The 27903-nt window shown below is 42.2% G+C and overlaps 1 protein-coding gene and 1 pseudogene across 1 annotated transcript; both read right to left on the bottom strand.

Moving 5' to 3' along the window:
* Nucleotides 1–504: 504 nt before the first annotated feature.
* Nucleotides 505–6745, bottom strand: LOC132654527 (baculoviral IAP repeat-containing protein 1a-like). The gene is made up of 2 exons (XM_060384594.1): nt 6068–6745; nt 505–666 (listed from the first exon to the last, which is right to left on the bottom strand). The coding sequence occupies exons 1-2, from the start codon at nt 6279–6281 to the stop codon at nt 530–532; spliced, it is 351 nt and encodes a 116-aa protein (XP_060240577.1). The 5' UTR covers nt 6282–6745; the 3' UTR covers nt 505–529.
* Nucleotides 6746–15057: 8312 nt separating this feature from the next.
* Nucleotides 15058–27903, bottom strand: part of LOC132654526 (baculoviral IAP repeat-containing protein 1a-like) — a 58540-nt pseudogene continuing 45694 nt past the window's right edge.

Below are 27903 nucleotides of genomic sequence, written 5' to 3'. Positions count from 1 at the left end.
TGAGGGGGTTGTTTCAGAGGGCTAGGAAGGAAGCCCAAGTATCAGGGAAATCGTGCTTGGTAAAGAGGTAGGAAGAAGAGAAAGAAAGGCTCTGCTTCCTTGAGTGAGGGTGTAGAAAAGCATCAGGCTTATCATGGCAACATGGCTGTGGCTGCGTAAGCAGGCTGTAGTAGCTGAGAAAACTTGCGGAAATCGCTTAACATCTTTCTTTCTGCCTTAATTTCTCCAGCTGCCCAGTGGCAATAATCGCAGTACCTCAGCTCACACACTGAGTGCAAAGAGTGAGTTAATATTTGTCAAGTGCTCAGAACAGATCTTAGTATATTGTAAAAACTCAAGGTTCACAAATAAATCTCCAAGGAAGGTTAGTATTCCCACAGTTCATGCTGTGAAGCCCAGGGAAGGTTTAACTAATGATGATTTAATGGTTCTAACAATTACTAGCCAAGTAGCTTTTCCAGCTGAGACATGAGCTGGAGATCCAAGCACCATCCTTACCTAGTCTGGAGAGGTCAGACTCTGTGGAAGTTCAGATGGATAATTTCTCCATGTGGTGGAGGTTTGGGAAATCTCCAGGAAGGACTGAAAGCACATCTGCTTTGCCATCTAGTCTCACAGACAGTTCTTTGAGGCTGGGAAACTTGTCCAATTTAGCAAAGAGATGATCTGGAAAGTAGCACATAGTTCCCATCACTCAAGGTCCCCAGTGGAAGTTCTCAAGTGTGCTGTGACCTTCAACCATTTTCATGCTTTCAAGATGAAGTTTCTCAGACTTCCTAACATCTAGGAAGCACATCCAGGAAGATACTGCCAGCTGCAACATCTACTGATCACAGAATGTAGGGGAAGCCCTGTGCTGGTCTCTAGATTCACAAAATAAATGAGACATCTCCCCAACCAACAGCATGGGAACAACTGTTTTTGCATATGCAAAAGAACACAGTTGGATTCCCACTTTCAACTCATAAAAAGGTTAAATTGGATTGACAACATATGTAAGAGCTAAAACTATAAAACTCTTAGAAGAAAACAGGTAATCTTCATGACCTTGGATTTCACAATGGATCCTTAGATATGCTATAAAAGCAATAGCAACTTTGCTGAAGGTGTTTATCAGCTGAAGGAGTTCTCTGGTTGAATTTTTGGGGTCGCTCATGTATACTATCATATCATCTGCAAATAGTGACACTTTGACCTCTTCCTTTCCAATTTGTATCCCCTTGATCTCCTTGCTCACTTACTAGAATATGTCTAAGATAAGCAAAACAAAGGGAAAATGGGGTGCAAGATGTAGAAAAAGTGGAGGCTTGCACATTGCAGTGGGAGATATATGGGGTAGCCACCATGGAACACAGTTGGGGAGTTCCTCAAAGGTTAAGCACAAAAAAGATATGGTGGCTCACAGATCTAACCCCAATGACTGGGAGGCTGAGGCTGAAAGATTCCTGTGAGTTCCAAGCCATTCTAGCCATAGAGAGAGACCCTGTTTCAAAAACATAAGAACTATATAAAGCAACAATTCTACTCGTGGGAATATATAAAAACCAATACAGCAGAGCTCAAACAGACACTAGTAACACAAATTATAACTGCAGCATTAAAACTCAGTGTCCACGAACAGATTAATATATAAACAAAATGGCACGTGCACAATTTTAAACCTACACACAAAGTAATATTATTATTATTCACTTATAAAAAGAAATGAAAGTCTAATATATGCTATGCCATGGTAAACTTTGAAAACATTATATGAAGGCAAATGAGCTACACATGGGGTTAATTATTATATGATTATACTTATATAATATATCTAGGTAGATAAGTTTGTTGGGACAGACAGTAAAACAGATTCTACAAAAGACTGATCGAACTATCCCTGATTTTAAGCTGTACTACAGAGTGACAATGATAAAAACTGCATGGTACTGGCATTGAAACAGACTGGTGAATCAATGGAATTGAGTTGAAGGCTGAGAAAAAAACTCAGACACTTATGGACACTTGCTTTTTGACAAAGGAACCAAAACCTTACAATGGAAAAATAATAGCATCTTCAACAAATGACACCGGTTTAACTGAATGTCTACATGTTTAAAATGTAAATAGATCCATATTTATCACCATGCACAAAACTAAAGTCCAAGTGGATCAAGGATCTTAACATAAAGCCAGAGATACCAAATCTGTTAGAAAAAAAGGTGGGGAAGAGCTTTGAACACATTGGCACAGGAGACAGCTTCCTGAACAGAACACCAACAGCTCAAGCTCTAAGATCAATAGTCAATAAATAGGACCTCTTGAAATTGAAAATTTTCTGTAAGGCAAAGGACACTGTCAACAGAACAAAATGGCAGCCTACAGATTGGGAAAAGATCTTCACCAATCCTATATCTGACAAAAGGCAAACATCCAAAATATATCAAGAAATTAAACACCAACAAAACAAATAATCCAATTTTTAAAATGGGCACAGAGATAAAAAGAGAATTCTCAACAGAGGAATCTCTTATGTCTGAGAAGCACTTAAAAATGTTCAACATCCTTAGTCATCTAGGAAATGCAAATCAAAACAACTCTGAGATTCCACCTTACCCTAGGCGGAATGGCTGGGATCAAAAACTCAAGTGACAGAATATGCTGGCAAGGATGTGGAGAAAGGGCACCACTCCTGCATTGTTCGTGGGAGTGTAAACTTGTACAACCACTTTGAAATTCAATCTGGCAGTTTCTCAGAAAATTGGGAATAATTCTACCTCAAGACCCTGCTGTACCACTCCTGGGCATATACCCAAAGGATGCTCTATCACAAAACAAGGATATTTGCTCAACTATGTTCATAACAGCTTTATTTGTAATAGCCAGAAACTGGAAACAACCCAGATGTCCCTCAACCAAAGAATGGATAAAGAAACTGTGGTACATTTACATAATGAAATACTACTCAGCTATTAAAAACAAGGAAATCATGAAATTTGCAGGCAAATATGGGAACTAGAAAAGATCATCCTGAGTGAGATAATTCAGACCCAAAAAGACACACATAGTATGTTCTTACTTATAAGCAGATATTAGGATGCAGGACAAACAGGATAACCATACTGTAATTCACAGATCCAAAGAAGCTAAGTAACAAGGACACAGGGGAGGATGCATGAATCTCACTGAGAAGGGGAAATAGAATAGATAGAGGAAGTGCTCAAAGAGAGGGGACAGGATAGGAGAGAGAGTAATGAGGGACATGCGATAGGGATCTGGTGTGGGGAGAGAAAGAGAGGTGGAAGGAGGACAGAGGGCATGCAGGAGAAGAGAAATCATGGCCTGGGGCATCTCTGAGACAGGCTAGAGACCTACAATAGGGAAGGCTTCTGGGAGGCCTTGGGGGTGACTCTAGTGAGAAACATGGAGACTAAAGAGGCCACCCACTAACCGGACAAGACTCCAAGTAGAGGGAGGGAAACACCAACCCACCTATAAAAACTTGGAACCAAAATTTACCCTGCCTACAAAATGTGCAGGGATAAAGATAGAGCAGAGACTGAGGTATGTCCAACCAATGTTTGGCCACACCATGGGAGAGAGGCAACCCCTAACACTATTAAGGATTCTCTGCCACGCTTGTAGACAGGAGCTAGCATAGCTGGCTTTTGAGAGGCTCCACCCAGCAGCAGATTGAAACAGATGTTGAGGCTCACAGCCAAACATTGGGTGGAGCACAGGGAGCCTTGTAGGAGAGTGGGAGGAAGAGTAGAAGGACCTGGAGGGAACATGATCTCCACAAGAAGACCAACAGAGCCAAATAACCTGGGCACAGGGGGCTTGAGGAGACTGAAATAACAACTAAGAACCATGCATGGAGTGGTTCAAGGCCCCTACTCGTGTGTACATGATGGACAGCTTGGGCTTCATTTGGGTCCCTTAGCAAAAGGAGCAGGGTCTGTCTCTGAAAAAGACTCTCCTGTATGCTTTGTGGGGCTGCCTTGCCTGCCCTGTGTGGTAGAAAATATGCTCAGTCCTGATATGCCTTGATGTGCTGGGAAGAGTAGGTGGGAGGGGGCTCCCCTTTCATAAGGGGGAGAAGAGGAGGGATATGGGGAAGAAGGAAGGAGGGTGGGAGAAGAGGAGGGAGGGGGCTGAGATTGGGATGTAAAGTGAATAAATAAATGAAGAAAGAAAGAAAGAAAGAAAGAAAGAAAGAAAGAGGGAGGGAAGGAGGAAAGAAAGAAAGAAAGAAAGAAAGAAAGAAAGAAAGAAAGAAAGAAAGAAAGAAAGAAAGAAAGAAAATTGGCTAATGAAGGGAAGAGTTACTGTTTAGGGCTGGAGAGATGGCTCAGTGGTTAAGAGCCCTGTCTGCTCTTCCTGAGTTCAATTCCCAACATAAACATGGTGGCTCACAACCATCTATAATGGGATCTGATGCCACCTTACAACATGCTGTTGTACATGCAGGGCACACATATACACAAAATAAATAAATGAATAATTTTTTTAAAAAATCTAAATTAAAAACAATAAAGTTTCTGTTTAATGGAATCAAGTTGCTGGATGGGAGAATTAAAAGGTCCTAAGAAAGGGTAGGGGTGATGGAAGGACAAGAATGTGGATGTTATTTATGCCATTAAATCATATATTTTAAATGGCCAAAACATTATTTTGTTGTTTGTAATTTGGTGTAATAAAATTCAGGCAACAGGACAGGAGCTTAGCACAAAGGGCTGTTGAAAGACTTTACCCAGCAAGGTAAAGGAGATGCTGAGACTCATAGCCAAACTTTGGGCCGAGTGCAGGGAATATTATGAAAAAATAAGGAGACAGAAAGACCTGGAGGGGACAGGAGCTCCACAAAGAGAGCAACAGAACCAAAAAATCTGGGCACAGGGGTCTTTTCTGAGACTCATACTCCAACCAAAGACCATGCATGGAGATAACCTAGAACCCCTGCACAGATGTGGAGCATGGCATCTCAGTCTCCAAGTGGGTACCATAGTAATGGGAACAGGGACTGTTTCTGACATGAGCTCAGTGGCTGGCTCTTTGATCCCCTCCCCTTGAGTGGGGAGCAGCCTTACCAGGCCACAGAGGAAGACAATGCAGACAGTCCTGCTGAGACTTGATAGGCTAGGGTCAGAGGGAAGGGGAAGAGGATCTCCCCTATCAGTGGACTTGGGGAGGGGCATGAAAGGAGATGGTGGAGGGAGGGTGGGAGTGGGAGAGGATGAGGAAAGGGGCTACAATGGGGATACAGTGAATAAACTGTAATTCATAAAAATATTTAAAAATAAAGTGGAAATAACAGTTTAAAATAAAATATTTCTCTTTTTCAAGCAAGCCTGTGGTATTTCTCTCTCTGGCCCAAGCAGCCACTGAACATTTGATCCTCCTGCCTCTACCTTCTACATGCTGGCCTCACAGGCATGCACCACCTTGCCCAGATTGCAACATTCTATAGCCAAACCCAGCTATTTGTGCCAGGCAAGTAATCAACACCTGAGCTTCATCTCCAGCTGGTTTACTTAAAAGTCAATCAACGTTTTTATAATGAGTGAGTTGGTACTTATTAAATTTTGATGCTGTTTCAGAGCCAGGATGTGGTGCCATACCCAGCAATCCTGTAATCTAGTGCTGGGGAAATGGAGGCAGAAGGATCAGGTAGATAACCAGGATAAGGCCAGTCTAGACTACAGAAGACATCATCTCAAAGCATGTCCAACCATGCAACAGGCTGATGAAAAGGAAGCTTTACTATTCATTATAAAATAAAAAAGTTAAATATTTACAGTGATATCAACACGTCAAAATATATTGAAGGAAATAAAATGACGCTCACCTATAATTCAGGAATAAATGGGAAGGATGGGTGGCAATATTTTCCTAGTGTTGTCTGAGTTACTTGAAACCCATTCGAGGATTCAGGGCCTAATACACTGCCCCAAACAGTGAGAGTATTCAGATCTCTCCTATCGAGGCACATTGATGGCTTGTGCCTGAGAAGTTTTACTCATCTAACACTAAGAATGAGAAACCACAGAGTCAGCCAGAATGCTTGTGAAAGCACACTCAGGGATACCTGGTAGATGGTGCATCCCCTCGAACTCAAGAGACTGCATGGCAGGCAGGGTGAGAAGCAGCTCCTGTTCTGCTGTGCTGAGCTCCAGCCTGCACATGGAGCACTTGGTGACAGAGGTCTTATTCAGCTCCAGAGCTGGGCGGATGCTTTCAAGAAAGCCACTGCTGTTGGACAAGCAGAGCTCAATATTCTGTGAAGCTGAGAAAACTTCCATTAGGACCCAGTGCAGTGCTTGGTCTGCTGGCCCATGTTAGCCACTGCAACTTCCAACCTAGGGATCTTGTGTGGCTTGGGTGACAGTTTCCAGTACCCTTCCCTGATGTCTGGGGGGGCCCTGGGTCGGATATTTACATTTTTACTGATGATCTCCTCATTTTCAGTAAATGTTTTCTTCCAATCTTTTATATGTTCAAAAGCACATGTGTAGTCCTTATCTATAGCTGGTGGCTGTAAGTTTTCAAAATATGTCTTGAATGAATAATCTATATGAGAAGACATTTTATTTCCTTTTATGGAAACCTGTAAACTCTTCAACAGTGACAGCCGTTCTGGGTTGTCCCAAAAGTACAGGAAATTCAATATTCTCAAAGCCAGTGTTCTCCCTCGAGGGAATTGCAAAATCAATGGAGAACATGCAGAAACTGTGTTGCTTTCATAAGCAATGTTTAAAGCAATATCTAATAAATGTTCTGAAAGGAATGAACAGAAAGCTTCTGGAGATTCCTGGCACAGCGCCCTAACAAACTCCACCCACTTGAAAATTTCCGGGTAGAGTTTCTTGTAATTCTCATAGTCAGACATGTTCTCCAGCGACTCTTTCTCATCCACCAACTGAAGCAAATGAGACACAACTTCTGGCTTTGCCCTTGATGAAGGGTGGCTAGAGACATACTATAAAAAGTTGTTGTAGGTGGTCAGAGCCTTCAAGGGCGAGTTAATTTGTCTCAAATAATGAATTCCCAGATCTTGGTCTTCCTGTCTGTCTGAACCCAGAGTTCAGTCAGCCTCATGGCAGCAAGAAATTCTTGGAAGAGAGGACTTAAAACCCGGTAGACTGGTCTCAGCCTCTGGGCGGTGAATTTGCTCATCAAGCAGGTGGTCACGTCTTCATCTTCATCCACTCCAGCCTCTGTGAGGTCATCATTGTTGAACTCAAAGCATGAAGAAAAATGCCCCCTCAAGGCCAGCTGTCCACATGAGCACACAGTGGCCTTGAGGGCCTCAGCTGCAGCTTTGTACTTTAAGGACAGGTACTTCATATAGGACTTGAAAACTGCCATATCATGAAAGGGTTGGTCAGAAGGATTTTGAAACCAGTCAGTACAGACTGCTGCCATGAAGAGAGGAGTTTTGTGAATTCCCTGTAAATCCACATTCTGTCCAAAGTAAACCATAAACTCTTGCAGAAGTGTTATACTCTATGAGAAGACTTTCCGTAATACAGAGAATGAATTATAGAAAGGAAACTCTTTGATCTCTAGAATTGTATCCAGGTATGGATGGATAGACCTGGCCCTGTTTGTATGGACAGCGATCAATAAGCAGGTTCGTGACAAGTAGTTTTTGGTAATCAGTGTCTCTAGGGCTTGGGGCGGGGGGAGTCCACCCCATTATAGTCATCCAACAGGAACAGCACCTGGTGTTTTAACTGTTGGATGCTGCTGCTCAGGCACGCTTCACTAACACAGCCTCCTGCATATAGAAGTTGGGCACAGATGATACTGGCCAGACCCTGGTCTGGTCTGGTGGAACTAAGGGAGAGATAGAAGACCAGCTGGAACCTGTTCAACAGGGGACAGCACCCTGATGCCCAGAGAAAAGCTATTTTCTTCAGGAAGGTTGTCTTCCCACTGCCAGCTTCCCCCTCCACACACATGACCAAGCTGAGATTGGCGAAGAACTCGGGGATTGTCAGGGCCCCTTGCACTGGCCTGCTGATGTGCTTTGAAACGATGGATACATCACAGATAAGCAAATGGTCAGTGCCTTGGCTAGAGCACACCTCTGGCAAATTCATGTGGCAGAAAGTGGCTTTGGTGTAGGCGCCTCACAGCTGCTCACTCAGACTCTTTGACTCTTGAAACCACTGAGCTTCCCTCAGAGCCAAGCCTGTGGAGAGAAGGGAGGCAGAGGAAGGTGTATCTTCACATCTATCTGATTGCTTTGTTTGTCTGCTAAGTGTAGATTAGGACTCTCCTTCACTTCCCATGAACCCCCTCCATACCCTCTCATCTTTCCATAGCATCAGAATGTGGGGTACTATGTCTAAGGCCTCTCATTTGACAGAGACTTGGATATCCTGGCACCCTAACTTCCCTTTAGGATCTCAGGAGACCAGCCTGCTGCACGATGCCTTTAACACTGGCTGCTTTGGATCTGGCATGAGGACTGCTGTCAGTAGTCCTGCATTCACTCTCAAGATGCCACGGGAGCACTGACTCTCTCTCCCACAACTCGCTTCACCTCAGTGCTCTCCTCTAAGAGCTCCTCAGACAATTAGAAATATGCTTTCCTGTCTCCACAAGGAGAGCAACAGAACAAGGAAATTTGAACACAGGGCACTTCCCAGAGACTCATACTCCAACCAAGGACTATTCATAGAGATAACACAGAACCCCTGCACAGATGTAGCCCAGGGCAGTTCAGAGTCCAATTGGGTTACATAGTAATGTGAAGAGGGACTGCCTCTGACATAATCTGATTGGCCTGCTCTTTGATCACCTCCCCCTGGAGGGGAGCAGCCTTACCAGGCCATAGTAGAGGACAATGCAGCCACATTTGATGTGAACTGATAGACTAAGATCAGAAAGGAGAGGAGAACCTCCCCTATCAGTGGACTTGAGGAGTGGCATGCAAGCAGAGGGAGGAGGGAGGGTGGGATTGGGAGGGGAGGAGGGAGGGGCTTATGGGGGGATGAGAATGAATAAAGTGTAATTGATGAAAAATTAAAAAAAAAAAAAGAAATATTCTTTCCTGTCCAGTGTACAAATACACAGAATCCCATGTGCTTTCATGATCCTACCAGCCTCCCTGGGATGAACTGGGTCCTCGTGATTGCTTTCACTTGTGATTTCCTTTGAAAGGGAAATCCTTTATTAAATTAAAATTTGCATGACCGTGAGACATAATGTTATCATTGAGAACCCAATGTCTTCTAGACTTCACTCTGTTTGTGGCATGTATTCTACCAACAGAACAACATTTCCAGACCTTGCAACGTTATTTTGAAATTCACAAATATTGTACACATATCACATCAACCCAGAGTTGATTATCTTTTCAGTTTTCACCCATTTTTCTTCATTTTTTTTCTTGTTTGTTTGCTGTCGAGTTTTTGTTTTGTTTTGTTTTGTTTTTAGAGATGGAGTTTTATAGTATAATCCAGGCTGATCTTGTACTCACAGCCATCTTCTTGCCTCAGCTTCCAGAATGCTATATTGTAGACATGAGCCATGATTCCCAGATTTGCTTTTGATTTGTGGGAAGGCAATCATAGCATACCTACCAAACAACTGTGGCATGCAGCAGTTGGTATGCACATTGGATTGACAGTTGTGTCTTCTGTTGCAAAAATAGATTTCCTGATTTACTACTGGGCATTTGGTTTTGTTCACAAAGCACATTCATAGGCCAGAAATATATCTCACTTCAGAGTTATTGTGTAGCACAAAAGGGGTCTTGGTTTCAATACAAGAAACAACATCAAAAGTCAAATCAGCTCGACTTGGGTGCACAGTTGGAACCATAGCATTTTTAAGGCTGAGAAAGAGATCACAAGTTCCAGGTCAGGTTTGGCTACACAGAAAATTCAAGATCAGCCTAAGCTGAAAATCTGAAAATCTGTCTCAAGCAAAAGTCCAACCAAGGAAAATGACACGTGACTTTAATGTTCTAAAGTTCTAGCAGAAGTCAAGCCTAGTGCCCTGCAGGAAAAGGGCAGATGGAATGTGTTTAATCTGCATTTTAATCAAGTTGAAGTCTAAAAGAGTCTCAAGGGTCTGCTTCTTCTGGGAGAAGGGCTCACTGTTCACTGTGACGCCCCATCTATAGCTATCGTGTGACAGTTGCTTCTTAGATTCTCATGGACTTTATCTAATTATGGTACATTTAAAGTTGACAATTATGGCTCAACCCCACAATGATGTGTTGTTGAGTCAGAGAAGGGATGGGGCTCATTACCATGGCTTCCAGAAGTGCATGGTGGCTCTAAAGGGCTTGAATCACTTCTGCAGAGGACTTCAGGTTTTGAAGAAATATGCAACTATGCAGAGAAGAGAAAAGTCATGAAATGATTCCATGCAGTTAAATGTCTACATTAGCTTTATGGAGAACATGAAGATTCAGGACCAGGAATGAGGCAGAAAGTAAACATTCTCAGTGACTCTGTCAGTCTTGCATCCTGTATAACCTTCAGTCTCTGGGTTCCAAAAACCAATGCATGTGGTTTGTAAAGTAATGTTGAGAATATTCGGGGAATGTGTTGGAGTGAGAACAGAGTTAGTGTGTTAGGCCCAGCAAGAGCCTAAATATAAGAAGGTATGAAGAGAACTCAGGAAACTAATCATCCATCCATGCAAAATCGCAAGAGGTTCATTCTTACCATTGGGCAATGGGGTCAACCCTGCTGGTCAGCAAGGAGTGGCACTGGGAGACAAAGACCTTAGGTTTTTAAAAGACAAAAGGCGGGAATCTCCTGGGGATGCTATCTTGGCGATTCATGATTGGATGAGGTGTTTAACTTTTAAAATAATTGGTTAGTTCTGGTCACCCTTATGTCTAGTCAGCCCTGTTGTAAATATCTCCTCTTCAAGTCAGTTTGGAATTTCCTGCCATATGAGATAAAGCTACAGTTAAAGTGGGAAAGTGATTAACTCATCTCAGTTTCCAACCAAAGGTCATCTCACAGGTTCAGCCAGTGATTTATTCTCCATTTAGTAGGGATCTCTGCTTGTTCTCTTCCTTATCTCTGCCCTCACAGATGGCTGATATCAGGAACCTTTACATTCCTTGGCTCTCTGGAGAAGCACTAAGAGGCTTTAATTAACATGGGCCTAAAACTTGAAAATATAAGTTATAAGGCAATTGAAAGAAACATAGGTTACAAACTTGGTCTGATTCTTTCAAGTGCCTGTCTGTGAAATCAGCTAAAATAATCTTAAAGAATAGAAAATAGTGACACAGCACTGTGGGTGCAGAGGCAAGAGGATAACTAGGGCTTGTTGGATGCTACCTTTGCTCCAGGTTCAGAGAGAGACCTTGCTTCAAGGGAACAGGAGGGTGACATAAAGGAGAGGAGACTCCCTGTCTCCATTTGGCCCTATGTAGAAAACACAATGCACACACAAACACACATTAACTAAGTAAACAAGGTAAAAATAAATAAAAATTCACAGATTATAAAATGAGAAAACTCTATATAGTCATGAAAAAAGAACAACAAAGGACAATAAAAAATATTCAACAAAGTGTTCAATTAAGAATTTGGTTAACAATAATTTTTAATTCTTGTCAAACTGTCAGAAACAAATCCACAAGATCTGATTGTGCCAACTACATGAAATTCACATTAAGAATAAAAACATAGATATCACACAGTTAAATAAAATTTAATGCTTGCTGCACAAACATGGAGACTGGGCTCAGATCTCCAGCACCTGTGTAACAGCGAGGCAATAGGGACAGTGTAATCTTAGAGAAGGAGAGACAGGAAGACTGTAGGGGCTCACTAACCAGCCAGTGAGTCTCATTGGCCAGCTCCAGGCTTAATGAGAGACCTGTCTCACAAAATAAGTTGGACAGAACTACAAACCTATTTCTGAATACACAGAGCATGTTGCTTTCAGGATAGAGAGAAATCAAGCTAGAACTGACTCAGAATTTCCTCCCTGCTACCTTTCTGTCACAGTACTGGAAGAGGTTTTGCAGTCTGCTGGGGGAGGAGGGCCTCCTGTATTCTACAACATCACCATCATGCCAGACAAGATGTGGCCAACAGTGAAGAGTGGCCTGAATCTTTGGGGATAACCGACTGCTATTGAATTGGACTTGAGGCTGCTTCACAGATGCTCTAATCGTGGTCAAGCTGGGTGTGGTGGTGCAGGCCTGTAAATCTCAGCACTTAGGTGTCAAAGACAGATGGATCTCTGGGTGAAAGGCCAGACTGATCTACATAGCAAGGTCAGTACAGAAAGGGCAATTCAGTGAGACAAAATGAAAGAAAACAAACCTAAACTAAAAAAAACTAAACTAAACTAAAGAACCTAAACTAAAGAAATTAAACCTAAAGAAAACAAAAACCCAAACTAACCCTGGTCAAAAGCCCATGGCCCAGAAAGTCTATAAAGGTCTTAGCAGGGCAGGGTCTACTAATGCTGTCTGGCTTAATGGACATCCTGTCAAAATGCCTTCTGAATATTTATGTTCATATGCAAACAATTATGCTGCTTTGAACCTTGCTAGGTACGCTTCTCACTGTAGTACATGTTGTGGTGAACTGCAACGTTAGCAGCAGAGTTTTCAGACAGTGAAGTGGGAGTTTGGGGAAATGAAAGCCTGCAGAAAGATACTTTGGGGCAGGTGCTGAGACCCATAAACAAACTTTGGGCAGAGTGCAAGGAATCTTGGGAAAGAAGAGGGAGATAGTAAGACCTGGAGAGGACAGGATCTCCACAAGGATAGCAACAGATCCAAAATATCTAGGCTAAGGGGTCTTTTCTGAGACTGATACTCCAACCAAGGACCATTCATGGAGATAACTTAGAACCCCTGCACAGATGTAGGCCATGGCAGCTAATAAGGGGACAGTCTCTGACATGAACTCAGTAGCTGGCTCTTTGACCACCTCCCAAGGAAGGGGGAGAAGCCTTGCCAGGCCACAGAGGAGGACAATGCACCCAGTTCTGAGGAGACCAGAAAAGCTAGGGTCAAATGGAAGGGGAGGAGGATCTCCCTTATCCTTGGACGTGGAGAGGGGCATAGGAGGAGATGAGGGAGGAAGGGCAGGATTGGGAGGAGAGGAGGGAGGGGATACACAGTGAATAAACTGTAATTAAGATAAAATATGAAATTTAAGTAAAAAAAGAGTACTTTGGTGAAGGAGAGTTAGCTTTGGAGATGTGATATTTCAATGCCTATTGAAGATGTATCTATAGTCTCAGGCTAGAGATGGAGATGGAGGAGGCGGTGTAGACCTGGAACTCAAAGCCATTGAGCTGGATGAGGTGGTCCAGGAAGTGCACTTAACAGAGACAAAGTCAGGAGAACTCAGACCCCCAATTCCTCTGCCACACATGTGGTCATAGAGGAGAAACAGCAGGGGGCTGAGCTGCAGCTCTCTGAGGAAGAAACAGGAGTGATGCCTCAGGGAAGGTAGAGCAGGTGCTTCCTGAGGCCAGTGATGGGCCCCACTGGAGTTACCAGTAATGAAGTAAAATAAGGTACAAAAGGCCAATTAGTAATTACAGATTTACTGATTCCTTTACTGAAAGCACTGCCAGTCCACCTTATTGTCTAGCATAACTACACCTTCCTACCTGGAACAGAGTGACCTGTCATTTCTGTCTACTCACTGGATTCTGTTATAACATTTAAACATTTCTGACAATAAAGTATTACATGTCAAATCAGATAATAAACAAGATAATGTCTGATTTTATAGAGACAAGGTGTCTCTGAGTTTGAGAGACAGGTGAGTTTGAGAGACAGGTCTCTCAAACTTGGTCTACAGAGTGAGTCTAAAAGCAGCCATGACTACACAGAGAAACCCTGTCTCAAAAGAAACAGAGAGAGAGAACAGAAAGAGAAATAGAGATAGACTGTCTTGGAACCAAACATGGGTTCTCTGTAAAAGTAACAAGTGTTCTTAACAATCTCTTAACAAGTGTTCTTAACATCTCTCAAAGTCCTGAATATTTATTTTACACATTAAAAAAAATAACACTCAGAGAACTGTAAGATAAAGAATAATACAGAAAGGGGTAGAATGGAAAGTAAGAATACTTTCTGACTCACTTTACAGATATAATAAAAGATTTAATAAAATTTTAGAGCTGTTTGGAAATATATTTCCTCCAGATTTATTGAGGTATAAATTGACCAATTAAAAGTATATATTTATGTTAAGCCAACACAAGTATCAAGGTAAGATTTTTATACACATATGGAATACTAAATGACTATCAAAGCCAAATTAATATATCCATGAGTCCTTAATGTTTCTGCAAATATAATTTTAACAATCCTAGCCATAGGAGGCAGAGGCAGACAGATCTCTGTGAGTTCCAGGTAGGCCCGGGCCACATATTCAGTTCTAGGCTATCAAAGGCTACCTAGTGAAAACCTGTCTCTAAACAACAAAATGGAAAAACAAAGGAAACCTTAAGACCATTACAGCACATGCAAACTTTTCAAAAGCCTCTGGAATGAAAGCAGTTTTCTCTAAGCCCATTTCCCCCCTCACATTGGCAATGAATGAGAGATGACAGCAAGCATGGCCACACCAAGGCTGGCGAACATACAAAAGCCCTGCAAAGACTAAGCATCTCCTGGAAAGCCAGCTGCATCCTGTGGTGAAATCGACTCTTGTTTCATCATGTGTGGGACAGATGCAATACTAAAACCATCTGTTTCTTACCTCCATCAAATACTCCTTACATGTTCTGGCTTTTATACACTGATGTTCTTTTCCCCAGCCCATTCTTGTTGACCTTGCAATGGAGTGGTCTCTGCATGAACTTGACAAAAGCTGTAATCTTTAGACAGGAGGACCATACAAGGCCTGCCAAGGCACTGTTCATCATTGCTGCTAAGTTTAGTGAGGAACAGGCAGGCTTCTAGAAATTTATCAGCAGCCTACACCTTTAATAAATATGATTTCACATGATGGTTAGTTATGCCTTTATTTTTTTAACTTTTATTAATTACACTTAAATCACTTTGTATCCCCCATAAATCCCCTCCCTCCTCCCCTCTAATCCTACCTCACCCTTTTTCACACATGCCTCTCCCCAAGTCCACTGATAGAGGAGGTCCCCTCTCCTCCCTTCTGATCCTAGTCTATTAGGTCTCATCAGGAGTGGCTGCACTGTCATCTTCTGTGGCCTGGTAAGGCTCCTCCCCCCTCAGGGGGAGGTGATCAAAGAGCAGGCTGATCAGTTAAGACAAGATCTTGCTATATAACACAGGCTGCTCTGAACTTCTTGATTCTCCCACTTCAGTCTCCTAAATGCTGAAAGTACAGAGGAGTACCACCTTGCTTAGCTACAGTAAAATGTTTTAGGAAATCAGATATTTAAAACTGTCAGTAGCCTTCACCTGCATCCTTCACTTCTGAATGACAGGAGAGAATGGCAGTACCCATTTCCAGAAGATAGTCAAGCGTTTGCACTGAGGGTGTCTTTCCTTCATAGCATTCATCACTTTCATGTCCTCTTCATCCAGGAGCCAGCTGAGCATCCCGAGCCAGATGAGGCTGGGCAGTCTCATCACACACTGGCTCAGAGCCTTGACAGTGGTGGCTTGAACTTGGATGCATTCTGAGAGATGCCTGCTGATGTTCAGCTCTTGCAGATTTGGCAGGTTGTCGAGGACTTGAAAGAAATGTCTGTATCCTTCCTCTGTAATATTATGATTTACTGAAAGATTTAAGTTCTCAAGTTTCTGGAAGCCTCCACTGGTTGCTACCTTGGGTAGAAAACAAAACATTTATGAAATCAGACTCCTGAGGCTGTCAATAATGGTGACAAGTTACTGGTACTACTCCCAACCCTGACAATGAAAGTAGGAAATGGTCAACATGATGTTTTAGAGGTCATTCTTTGAAAGCACCAAACAGCTGCCTGGCCGATAGGGAATGACCTTGCCAAACTGCAAAGGGGAAACAGAAACCAGGAGGAAGTGCCAATACTGGTAAAAAAGAAACAAACAAACAAACAAACAAAAACACTGATCTACCAGAAAGATCTTACAACTCTACATGTGCTTTGCACATAGCTTGAAGATATAAAAGAAAACTAGAGCCATAAGGGAGGTAGACAGGTGGCAGAGATCAATAGATTGAATGACTGACTGATTGATTGAATGACTGATTGACTTTTGTGGTGCTTGGGCATGACCTCAGGGCTTCACACAATCTAAATGAGTACTGCTGAGTACATCTCCAGTTTCACACCTGGAGATTTAAACATACCCTCTGGAAGTAATTATGGTGTAAATAATGGAATTTATCTCACATGGAATCATGTCCTTAGCTCCTCTTTTAAGGGTTAATCATGTGGGGCAGGTCAGGGACCTGGCTAGGAGACCACCTTTAGGAAGATGGGTTCACCTTAAGATAATGTGTTTTTCTTCTTAGAATTTTTGAACCCTAGTGCAGTATCCATGAGCCAAGTGGGATCTATCTGGCTTCTGAGGTGCATCTCAGAAAGGTAAACCATTTCTTTTTCCTCTCATGTTTTTCTTTCAGATGCTGGTCAATCTGAAAGATGTTCCTCAACTCCTCAACTAAAGTGGTGCAGGATATTTGATTCCATTATGAACCCCATAATTGTGAACTATAAAACCCTGTTTCTTATCTTGTTTGGTTGAGCTGACAGTAGCAGGCCTGACCCACACCCCCCAAAAGTTACCATTGGGCATAACAAGCCCTATCACACACCTTAAGTCCAAGAATTTTTTATTGTGAACAGGTGATTATGGTGTGGTTCACCCAGCCCTAACACACACCCTTAATTCAAGAGCTTTCTGTACATCAAATTTAATAAAGTTAACCTTATATCAAGAGGCAGAGCAATAAACCAGCTCATAGTGATTAAAGAATAGGAAGGACTTTGCATTGAGGGGTATTTAAGACAGTGTGGAGACATAGAAAGGAGCTATTACCTCAAGCTCTGGCTTTAGCTTGGGCTTCAGCTCCTCAGCTCCATGGCTTTGGGGCTTTGAACTAGCAAGCCCTCAGCCTTGGGATTTTTGGCCTTTGCTTCCTGAGCTGCCACTTGAGCTAGTAAACCTTTTGGGTTTTTTCCATCCAGACCTGAGCTGAGAAGGAATGTCAGCTGGGTCCTTTCTCTGCCTCTTGAAGCTAGTAGGTTTTCATCCTGGCAACTGGCTACTGAGTCTGTATTGGTAAAATTTTTTGGTAAAAAATTGTTTATAACAACAGTTGTCAGGGACCACCTGTGGAAACTCACCAACTTGCCTCAACTTGCCCGTTCCCTTACCTGCGGTAAACATACTGCTTGGCAGCAGCAGAGATGTGCTCACAGAACCGTGGCTTATCACAAAATGTTTCAGGCCCCTGGCCGAGAAGAATCTGTAACTTTTCACCCACCCTACTTCCTCATCCTAAACCCTTTATAAAAGCTTATTTTGCTCAGTAAAGTTAGTCCTTGACAAGCACCTGTTTGCTTGGACTCCTTCTTTTCCCTCATCCATCTTTTTTTTTTCTTTTTTTTTTCTTTTATTTTTATCAGTTACATTTTATTAACTCTGTATCCCAGCCGTGTCCCAATCCCTCATTCCCTCCCAGTCCCTCCCTCCCTCCCTCATCTCCACCGTGCCCCTTTCCAAGTCCACTGATAGGGGGGACCTCCTCCCCATTCATCTGATCCTGTTTTATCAGGTATCTTCAGGACTGGCTGCAAAGCCCTCCTCTGTGGCCTAACAGGACTGCTCCTCCCTTCAGGGGTGGGGAGACCAAAGAGCCAGTCATTGAGTTCCTGTTAGAAATAGTCCCTGTTCCCCTCACTTTGGGAAACCAATTGGTTACTGAGCTACCACAGGCTACATCTGAGTGGAGGTTCTAGGTTATATCCATACATGGTCCTTGGTTGAATGTCAGTCTCAGAAAAGACTCTGTGCCCAGATATATTTGGTCCTTGTGGAGCTCCTATCCTTTCCCCATCAGACTAACTCCCCTTCTTTCTTATGATTCCCTGTACTCTGCCAAAGGTTTGGTCATGAGTCTTTGCTTTGAAAACACTGCTAGTTAGAGTCTTTCAGATGCGCTCAGTAGACTCCTGTCATACGTTCAATGCACATCCCATCTGTCTTTCTAAACGAGGATTGATCATCTTACCCCATGTCCGCTCAATTGATTATCTTTTTTAGGTGTATAGATTTCATTATGTTTATCATATCTTATAGGTCTATATAAGTGAGTATATCCCATGTTTGTCTTTCTCCTTCTGCCAGAACCTGGAAACAACCCAGATGTCCATCAACGGTGGAATGGGTACAGAAATTGTGGTATTTTTATACAATGGAATACTACTCAGCAATCAAAAAGGAGGAAATCATGAAATTTGCAGGCAAATGGTGGGATCTAGAAAAGATCATTCTGAGTGAAATAGCTCTCATCCATCTTTTCACAGGATCAGATCCTCTTCTATCCCCCAAATAACAAGCTCCGCTGGCCGGGGCAAACAGTAAAGCTTTGGATTTTATTACCCATGAGAATCATCAGAGTACCCAAACTACAAGGGATTGAGAATATTTACTAGGGACAGAATGTCAACCAACCTCTGTTGAAGGTAAAAGCTACCACAAAACCATGGAGACTTTTGCTCCTGTTTCTTTGTTTGTGATCAGTCTCCTGTGACCCAACCTGGCCTTGAACTTGCTATTTAGACAAGGAACCCTTGAACCTCCTCAAGTGTAGACTTACAAGCATGTGCCACATCTAAGCAAAAAACATGGTTTAATCAATATTTGTAAGGTATCTCAGAAATTCCATCCCCAGAAATACCCAAATGTGTATATTTTATAAGAATGCTCTTAGAAGCACTTCTCAGTAACCAGCTACTAGAAACAACTCAAGTACCCATTGAATAGACACACAGAGGGCACATGTGGTCAAATAATGAACAGATGCATAGCATTGAAATCAATGCACTATGGTCATATGTATTATTCTAAAATAAGGTACAAACACAATTTTTGGTGAAAAAAGACAAAGCATTGCCTATCGTATAAAATTCCCTTTTATGAAAATTCTAGCTGTAAATAAAGCTACGGTGAGAGAGAGCAGTGCAGTGGTCATTTGTGTATGGAAGTGGAGGGCACTGTTGGAGAATGGATACAACTTGGGCTTTCGGGCACTGGGGAAGCTCTGTGCCCTAACCTGGTTCATTGCCACACTGACTTAGATAGCAAATGTTTCAGTAACATGTGCAGGAAAACGGATGCAGCTCTATATTTCAACTTGCTACAACTTGTTTACATATTGCCAGTATCCAGTTGACTCAAAGGGGATACGGTCAGGTATCTGAAGCAACAAGGGTGGAGACATAGATTTTACCAGGGTGTGGTGCAGTAGCGGAACACTGCTCTGGTGTATGTGAAGTACTGAGTTCAATCCCCAGCACTGGGAAAACAAACCACAGCCTGAATACTTCTCTACCTCCCCTCCCTTACCCCACTACCTTGACCACCTCTAAAGAAAAAAAAAAAAAGGAGAGCATTGACCAAGATAAATCTAAATTTTCAAAAGGGCATGAGAAGCAGCAGCATGATAGTGCAAATGAGGAATGCTTTGGAAGCCTTTCTCAGGTCTAGACATTTGCAGCAGGTAGCTCCAGGGGCACCACTGCTTACACACAGGGGAAACCTTTTTCTCTGAGGGAAGCTCACCAATTTCCATCACACTGTCGTCATCCAAGGTGTGGTGAAAGGCAAGAACTCAGAGACGCTGAAGCTGCAGACACTGCTGGACAATCAGTCTGGCCACTTGGTGAATCCCGTCTCCAGTGGGAAGAAGCAGTTCCTCCAGGTTCCTGAGAGAACCCAGAGCCAGTGCTGTGGGAGACACAGCAAGCCATCCTCTGTAGTTGTTCCATTATGAGCAGCTGTGACCTAGTCATTCTGCACTCTAGGAGGCCCCACCTAACAGAGGCCCTCCTCATCACTGCCCTCTCAAAGAAGAAGACAAAAAGGGTCAGTGCTCCAGGATATTTGATCACACTGTGAATCCCGGGCTTGTGTTGTTTATCAAAATATCCTGTTTCTACTTGTGGTGGGGCTCAGCCTTAGCACACACCTTTAATCCAAGAATTTGCTTGAACAGGATTAAATAAAGTCAACAAAAGTTCAAGAGGTGGAGCAAGCAACCAGTTGATAGGGAGTGAATGTAGAAAAAAATAGTAAGAAAAGGCAGAAGGATGGATAAAGAAACACATGGGAATTAAAAGGGTAAGACACTGAGTTTTGAGGGGTTTTGGAGATGGTATTGGGAAAGAGAGTTTCCCTTTGTCACATAGGTTGAGGAGGAAGGTCAGCTGAATGCTTTCTCTGCCTCTCTCAAACATCAGCCATTTTACATTTTTTATCCAAGCATCTTGCTCCTGCATCTTTATTCGTGAAATTGAGTGATTGAAATTTGTATATATATATATATATATATACAAATAGTGCTTCAACACATGGCACAACCACATGGACAGGGAAATTATGCCAGTGCAGACAAATTGAGAAGCTATAAGATTTGTTAAGTCACCTGGAAGTTCTCCAAGAAAGAGTTAAGATGGGAAATACCATAATACAAGGTGCTAGAACCCTGCATAATCCTGCTTTAGATAGCTTTAAAACAGAAGAAGTAAATGAAAAGATAAATGACTTAACTGAGATTGACATAATTCAGATTATAATTACTACCAGCTAGCAATTAATATTTTATCCTTAATAGCCATAGTAGATTTTTGTACCCTCTCAAAGAAAAAAAAGAAAACTTAGAGATATAGGGAAAATAAAAATATCAAAAGTGGACTGATAGGATACAAGCCTTAGAATAAAAATTAGAGATACTTATAAATAAAAATGAGAACAACACTCAGACAAAGAGAGAGACATTTAGATAAGAACTTACTGTGCCACTGCATGATGAAACTGAAGAGGGGCAGCTTAAGGTTATTAGAAAACCAACCTTAGATGATATATAACTATACAAAAGATGATAGACACCCCCAATGTTCTGAGGAAGTTAAATGGAATCTTATAGGCATATTAAATTTGAGATTTAAAGAAGTAATCATTTTATTTGGTATGCATTCACCCTATGTGAAGTAAATATTAAAGTTATTGGCAACTTAGAACAGAATTATCCTTTGTCTGGAAAGATTTGGCAACAGCAATATTGGAAGCCAGTTCTCAGTTACAATGGCAAACATGGTAGAAAGAGGAAGCTAGGACTATAGAACAATGATATAAGACTAGAAGTATTAATATTTCCCAGGATCCATTGCTAGGTAAAGGTCAGTATGAAGAGTTACAAAGGTAGTTGGAATATGATAATCACACCATGACACTATGTTGCTTAGCAGCTTTAAATGTTTGGTACAAAGTTGAAGAATCAGAAAAGAGGTTGGAGTCATTTACTAAAATCTACAAAGACCAAAATATGCCTATACTGACCCTTTTGCAAAGATTGACTTCAGCTGTGAATAAAATAGTATCAGATTCACAAGTCAGACAAATTTTGATTGAATTTTTGGCTTTTGAAATGCTAATTCAGAGACAGGTGTTGTTGGTACATGTCTCTAATCCTAGCAGTCAGGAGGCTGAGGCAGGTGGATCTGTGAGTTTGAAGCCAGCCTGATCTGCAGAGTGAGTTCTAGATAGCCATGGCTACACAGAGAAATCCTTTCTCAAAAAAAAACAAAACAGAAAAAATGCTAATTCAGAATGCAAAAGTGTGAGCAGTCCTTTTAAGCAGGATTGGCACCAATAGATGAATGGACCAGAAACATGGCTGATATTGGATCTCATGTTTATAATGCTGCTCTGATAGCAGAAGTAATTTCTAACAGTCTTAAGAACAATCAAAATGTGAGATGTTTTAATTGTGGTAAGCCAGGTCATTTTTAAAGGGATCGTAGACAAAGCATTCTTAGAAACTATGGGGGTGTTTTTCCCCTGGAAATTATTGAAAAGGAAATTATCTCAGCTTTGTGGAGTATGCAAAAGGTGTGGCAAAGGATGGCACCGGACTAATGAATGAAGATCAACAAGTGAGGAAGGGGAATGGGAGAGGTGAGACTGAATATCACTATGGTGTCCTCCAAAGGACCAGCATGGTTGATGCATGACCCATACTTTGGTGGATCATGCACAGCCACCCAACACAGACTTGAAATAAGTCAATGAATGTAAACAAAAAAGGCCCAGGGAAAGGCCACTCCTCAGGCCTCATAAGACCCAGTCAGGAGGAGGCAAGTGTTCAGATTTCTGTGCTGAGTCTGAGATCTAGTCTCATCAAACAATGAGCATTTATGGGAAACACTCTTTAAAAAAGCAAGACGATGCCAATATAGGATAGAGAGCTTTCTCTTCACATTTCTTCTCAGATTCATTGTGCATAAGGAGAGCCTGAGTTTCTCCTTGATCCCTTTTGTTTCTTTTAGGTAGAGATAACAACTCTGTGTGTGTGAATGTGTGTATGTGTACGCATGTATGTACATGTGTGCTTTGTGGGGAGATTGGATAGATGAGTCATTGTGCTAAAGTATGGGCACATTCCACAACCACAGGCTGAATTTTTAAACATTGTGTCTGTACCAAACACATACAGACTCTTCTCCCTCTTCAATATTCCCAGAAGAACACAGCAGAACATTTCTTTACAGGGCGATAGGTGTTGTAGGCAATGGAGAGATGGGTTAAAGTACATGGAGGATGTGTGGAGTCATGGGCAAACATGGCACCATTTTGTATCATAGAGGATCTTCTAGTGTTTACAGCAGCAGCAGGCTTTAGACCCAACTGCCATGGGTGTCAAGGAACAACTATACACAACTTGCTTGGTTATGGGTTCATTCTAGGAGAAGGGAGAGGAGAAGAAGATGAAAAAAAATTAAGAAATGTTGTTTTACAAACTTACCAAACTTTCTTGATGTTTCCTTATCTGGAAAGTGTTGGACATTAAGATTCAGTATCTTCAGAGAAACAAAATTTGGCAAGACGGTGACTAGGACAGAAAAAATAAATTTTAGTTAGGTCAGACGCGTTTCCTATGAAAAAGAAGAGTACTGTTGAAATAAAGAGTATTTCAAATGTGATGAAAGGTGATATAATGTTCAGGTTGAATTACTATGACTAAGTGGAAGACACTGCTCTGAAAATGAAAGATTTAAATTGTAGACAGATGTGTTTCACTTTTGTGAAAGCCTCAATGAAGATCAAGTGTCCTCACAGTTCCCATGATAGCAGTTGCATTTTAATCCTAGAGTACTGAATGCCTGTGCACAGGAGCATCTGTAGTCAAAGTTGTCCAGTTCATACCAAATGATGTGGTTTCAAAGCATCGTCCAGAAAACTCAATCTCTCTGAGTTTCTTGCAGCAAGCAAGCACAGCCATGAGAGACTCACAATTCAACAGGAAATTACATTTCAGATGGAAGACATGAAGATTTGGAGAGTTCTGAATCAATTTCACTGCAAAAGATGAAAGAATTTTATTAATTAGAGAAGGCCACAAATTTCTATCAGAATTGGACCCTCAACATCAGTTCCAGCCACACTGATTTAACAGGCTGTGACTCGGGGGCCCAGTGCCTCTGTGACACAGTGGCACAGTATCTAGAAGTCAGACTACATTCATTGGGGTTATGCTCAGTTTCTGCAACTGACTAGTGAGCAGATGACCCGGGGCAAGTTCTTGACCCCCTCTGGAAACAGAGAACTGAAAAAGAAAACTATTTCTGTTCACTATATTCCACCCCCAGTGTCAGCATCCTGATGTCTCTATGTTTGCACCCTTTACTAACACAATAGGAATTCTGTGCAAAGTAACATAAAAAAAGAGAACAACTCTGAAACACAACTTTAAAAACATGTAAACCTATTTATTTTGTCTATGTGTATGTGGTGTGTGGAGATCATCCATGTGCCAAGCACATGTTGGGAGGTCAGGGGAAAACTGGGAGAACTCGATGTTTCCTTTCACCACACAGATCTATGGGACTGAAGCCAACAGGACTGACTTAAGCACATTTACCTTCAACTTGGAAAATGTTTTGTTTGCTTGCTTTTGTTTCTTTTCAGAAGGGGTCTCATATTGTATCTCCAACTAGCATGGAAATAACTACATTTACAGAGAGAGGCTGACTTTGATGTGATAATCTTCCTGTCTAACCCTTCCAAATGCTGTTACTATAGGCAGGAGCTTCCATACTCTAGTGACTTTTTAACATGCAAATCTGCCATGTCAGTTCCTAGCTAACATCTCCTTAGTATTCAGTGCCTTAAAAATTAAGGATCTCCACAATAGAGGACAATGCAGCCACTTTTGATGTGAACTGATAGACTAAGATCAGAAAGGGGAGGAGAACCTTCCCTATTAGTGGACTTGGGGAGTGGCATGCATGCAGAAAGGGGAGGCTGGGTGGGATCGGGAGGGGAGTAGGGAGGGGCTTATGGGGGGATACAAAATGAATAAAGTGTAATTAATTAAAAAAAGTCAACTGAAAAAAAAATAAGGATCTGATGTTGCTTTTGTCATTTTGCTAAATGGCATGTTCTAGAAAGATGGCTGCACAGTTGTCTGTCAACAGGAGGCTGGGATAAAGAGAAATGGAGAAAAGGTTCTAACTGCTTCTTGGCTATTCAAGCCAACTCAAAAGCCATGTACTCCCTTTGTAAACTTTGTGTACATTGTAAACCCACAAGGCCCCAGGCTTACAAGCAATAAAATTGTCTCAATCCCTGATCTCATCCCAACAATCAGGCCACAGAATCCCTCTACTCCTAGACCTCCCTGGAAAGCTGTGCCCCTCCAACCGCACACCATGCAACCCTACATAAACTCTGTGTTCCACCCAGTTCTCTGCTGCTTCTTGCTTGAGAAGAAGAACCCCCCCCCCACATCTTCCCTCCCAATAAATCTCTTGTGCGAGGTTTGTTATGTGGTGTGGCTTGGTGGTATTCCTTGGCTCTGGACTGCCAGGATATCTTCTGGAGCACCCCGAAACCCTTTTGGCTGAGCAGAACTTTTGCTGGGGAAACCTCCCCCGCAGAAGCAGAGCTATTACACTTGCACTGGGGAAACTCTCCAGGCAGTTGGAGCAGAACTCCTGTAGGGGAAGCCTTGCCCTTCAGAGCTGCAACACCTACACTGCTCCCAGTCAGATTCCTTCGTCCTCAGTAGACAGATCTGCACTTGCCACTCAGACAGCAAAAGAAGAGGACTCCACACACTGCTTTGGAGAGGAAGTGTTAGGAGTGTAAAGCTCAGGCTGTGCAGTCAAACCTTCTGTTTGGAGACACATTTCCTTAGCCCTGAGCCATCTCTGACCTCATTTCCCAAGCTGACAATCAGCAATAATCATCATACCTTCTCTCACACAGGGGCTGTGAAGACTGAGACAGCGGTTGTGAAGGGCTCAGAATAGTTCCCCACATGTTAAAGACTCGGGTAACAAATAAATCTCTGCTCTCTTAAGGAGGAAGAGCACTGTTCCCACACCTTCCCATGTGGGAACAATTCACACTGTGAAGCCCAGGGAAGGTTTAACTAATGATGGTTCTACCAATTACTAGCCAAGTAGCTTTTGCAGCTGAGACATGAGCTGGAGATCCAATCACCATCCTTACCTAGTCTGCAGAGGTCAGACTCCATGGAAGTTTGGATGGATAACTTCTCCATGTGGTGGAGGTTTGGGAACTCTCCAGGAAGGACTGAAAGCACATCTGCTTTGCCGTCTAATCTCACAGGCAGTTCTTTCAGTCCCGGGAACTTGTCCAAGTCAGCAAAGAGTTGATCTGGAAAGCAGCACATAGTTCCCATCACTCAAGGTCCCCAGTGGAAGTTCTAAACTATGCTGTCATCTTTAGCCATTTTCATGCTTTCAGAATGAAATTTCTCAGACTTCCTAACATCTGTGTAGGAAGCACAGCCATGAAGATACTGCCATCTGCTGATTATAGACTATAGGAGAAGCCCTGTGCTGGTCTCTAGACTCACAAAATATATAAAATTTCCCCCAACAAACAGCATGGGAAACAACTGGTTTTGCACATGCAAAAGATTATAGTTTAATTTTTAACTCCAACTTACATAAAAATGTAACTCAGAACCTCTCCACCAACCTGATACTGTGCATCCTCTTCCAAAGTCTGTCCAGGTAACTCTCCAACCCTCCTCTCTCATCCATCCCCAAACCGCATAGATCTAGCTTGGATCCCACATCCAGTACCTAGGCCTAGTCCAGCCACCTCTGCCTGTGTCACTGCCAAACTGTAGAATTCTTTTACAATCCACCCTGCCTTCCTTTCCATTCCCAACCTTCAGCCACATCCTACACAATCTCACAATCTTCTCCAGGGTCTAGCTGGGTGAGTTTTCCTGATGCTCCCCACCTCCCACCCTCCCCAACCCCCACAAACTTGGACTAAAATGCACATCTTGCATATCAGCTCAGGCTCCGTTGTCCACCTGAGCCATATCCAACTTGTAGGCCCAATCCAACCCTCACAATCATAAAACTGATGGAATGACAAAGAAAATCCAGGATTTGAAAATAAAATTCGATAAAGATAGAAACACTGAGGAGGACTCAAGATAAATATATATAAAATTGAAAAACCCAATAACTGAACTAAAAAACTCAAAGGACAGACTTACAAGTATAATGAATCAAGGGGATGATTCAGTATGAGGACTGACTTGAAGATAAAGTACATAAAATTAGCAAAGAATATGGGGGGAAACACAGCAAAGAAACATACAGGAAATGTGGGACACCAAGAAAAGACCAAACTTTCAAATTTGAGAAATAGATGAGGGAGAAAAAGCCCGGGTCAATGACATAGACCAGCTCTCCAACAACATCATAGAAGAAAATTTGCCAAAATTAAAAAAAGACATACCCATACAGAAGATATGGGAAGCACAGAGAACGCCAAATAAAAAAGCCTGAAAAGAAACTCTTCATGGCATATTTTCTTTTAATTTCAATAATTTAATTACTAACTACACAATAATGCTGATGTCTTTTTTAACCTTTCAGGTATTGTTGTTTCTTTTCTTCTTATTTATTAAAATTTATTTACTTTGCATCCCAGCTATAGCCCCTCCTTTATCCCCTCCCAATCTAACCATCCCTCCCTCTTCTCCTTCCAAGCCCATCCCCAGCCCACTGATAGGGGAGGTCCTCCTTCCCTTCCATCTGACCCTAGCCTATCAGGTCTCATCAGGACTGGCTTTATTGTCTTCCTCTGTTGCCTGGCAAGGCTGCACCCTCTCAGGAGAAGGTGATCAGAGAGCCAGCCACTGAGTTCATGTCAGAGACAGGCCCTTTTCTCTTTACTAGGGACCCCACTTGGAGATTGAGCTGCCATAGGCTACATCTGTGCAGAGGTTCTAGGTTATTTCCATGAATGGTCCTTGGTTGGAGTATCAGTCTCAGAAAAGACCCCTGTGTTCAGAATTTATGGTTCTGTTGCTCTCTTGTGGAACTCCTGACTTCTCCAGGTCTTCCTCACCCTTCTTTAATAAGATTCCCTGCACTCTGCTTCATGGCATATTTTAATGAAAACATTAAGTATACAAAAAATTTGAAAACATCAGGAGAAGAAACACAAGTCACACATACAGGAACACCCATCAGAATAACAGCTGATTTCTCAATGGAAACACTGAATGCCAGAAAATTCTGTGTCACTGCATATCAAATCCTAAAAAACCACAACAGACAATCTAGGTTAATACTGATAGTAAAACTATCTAACATACGTGATTGGGGGGAAATTCTATGATATAAATAGCCTATGAAAACTATATCCAAAACACCAGCCTAAAGAAATTAAGGGAGACATTATTTCAGACTGAAGAGAGGGGTGAACAGAGCTAA

Source organism: Meriones unguiculatus, chromosome 6, assembly GCF_030254825.1.
Source record: "Meriones unguiculatus strain TT.TT164.6M chromosome 6, Bangor_MerUng_6.1, whole genome shotgun sequence".
Classification (NCBI taxonomy): domain Eukaryota; kingdom Metazoa; phylum Chordata; class Mammalia; order Rodentia; family Muridae; genus Meriones; species Meriones unguiculatus.
The sequence above is the reverse complement of the archived record's forward strand: the minus strand, read 5'-3'. Positions and strand labels throughout refer to the sequence as shown.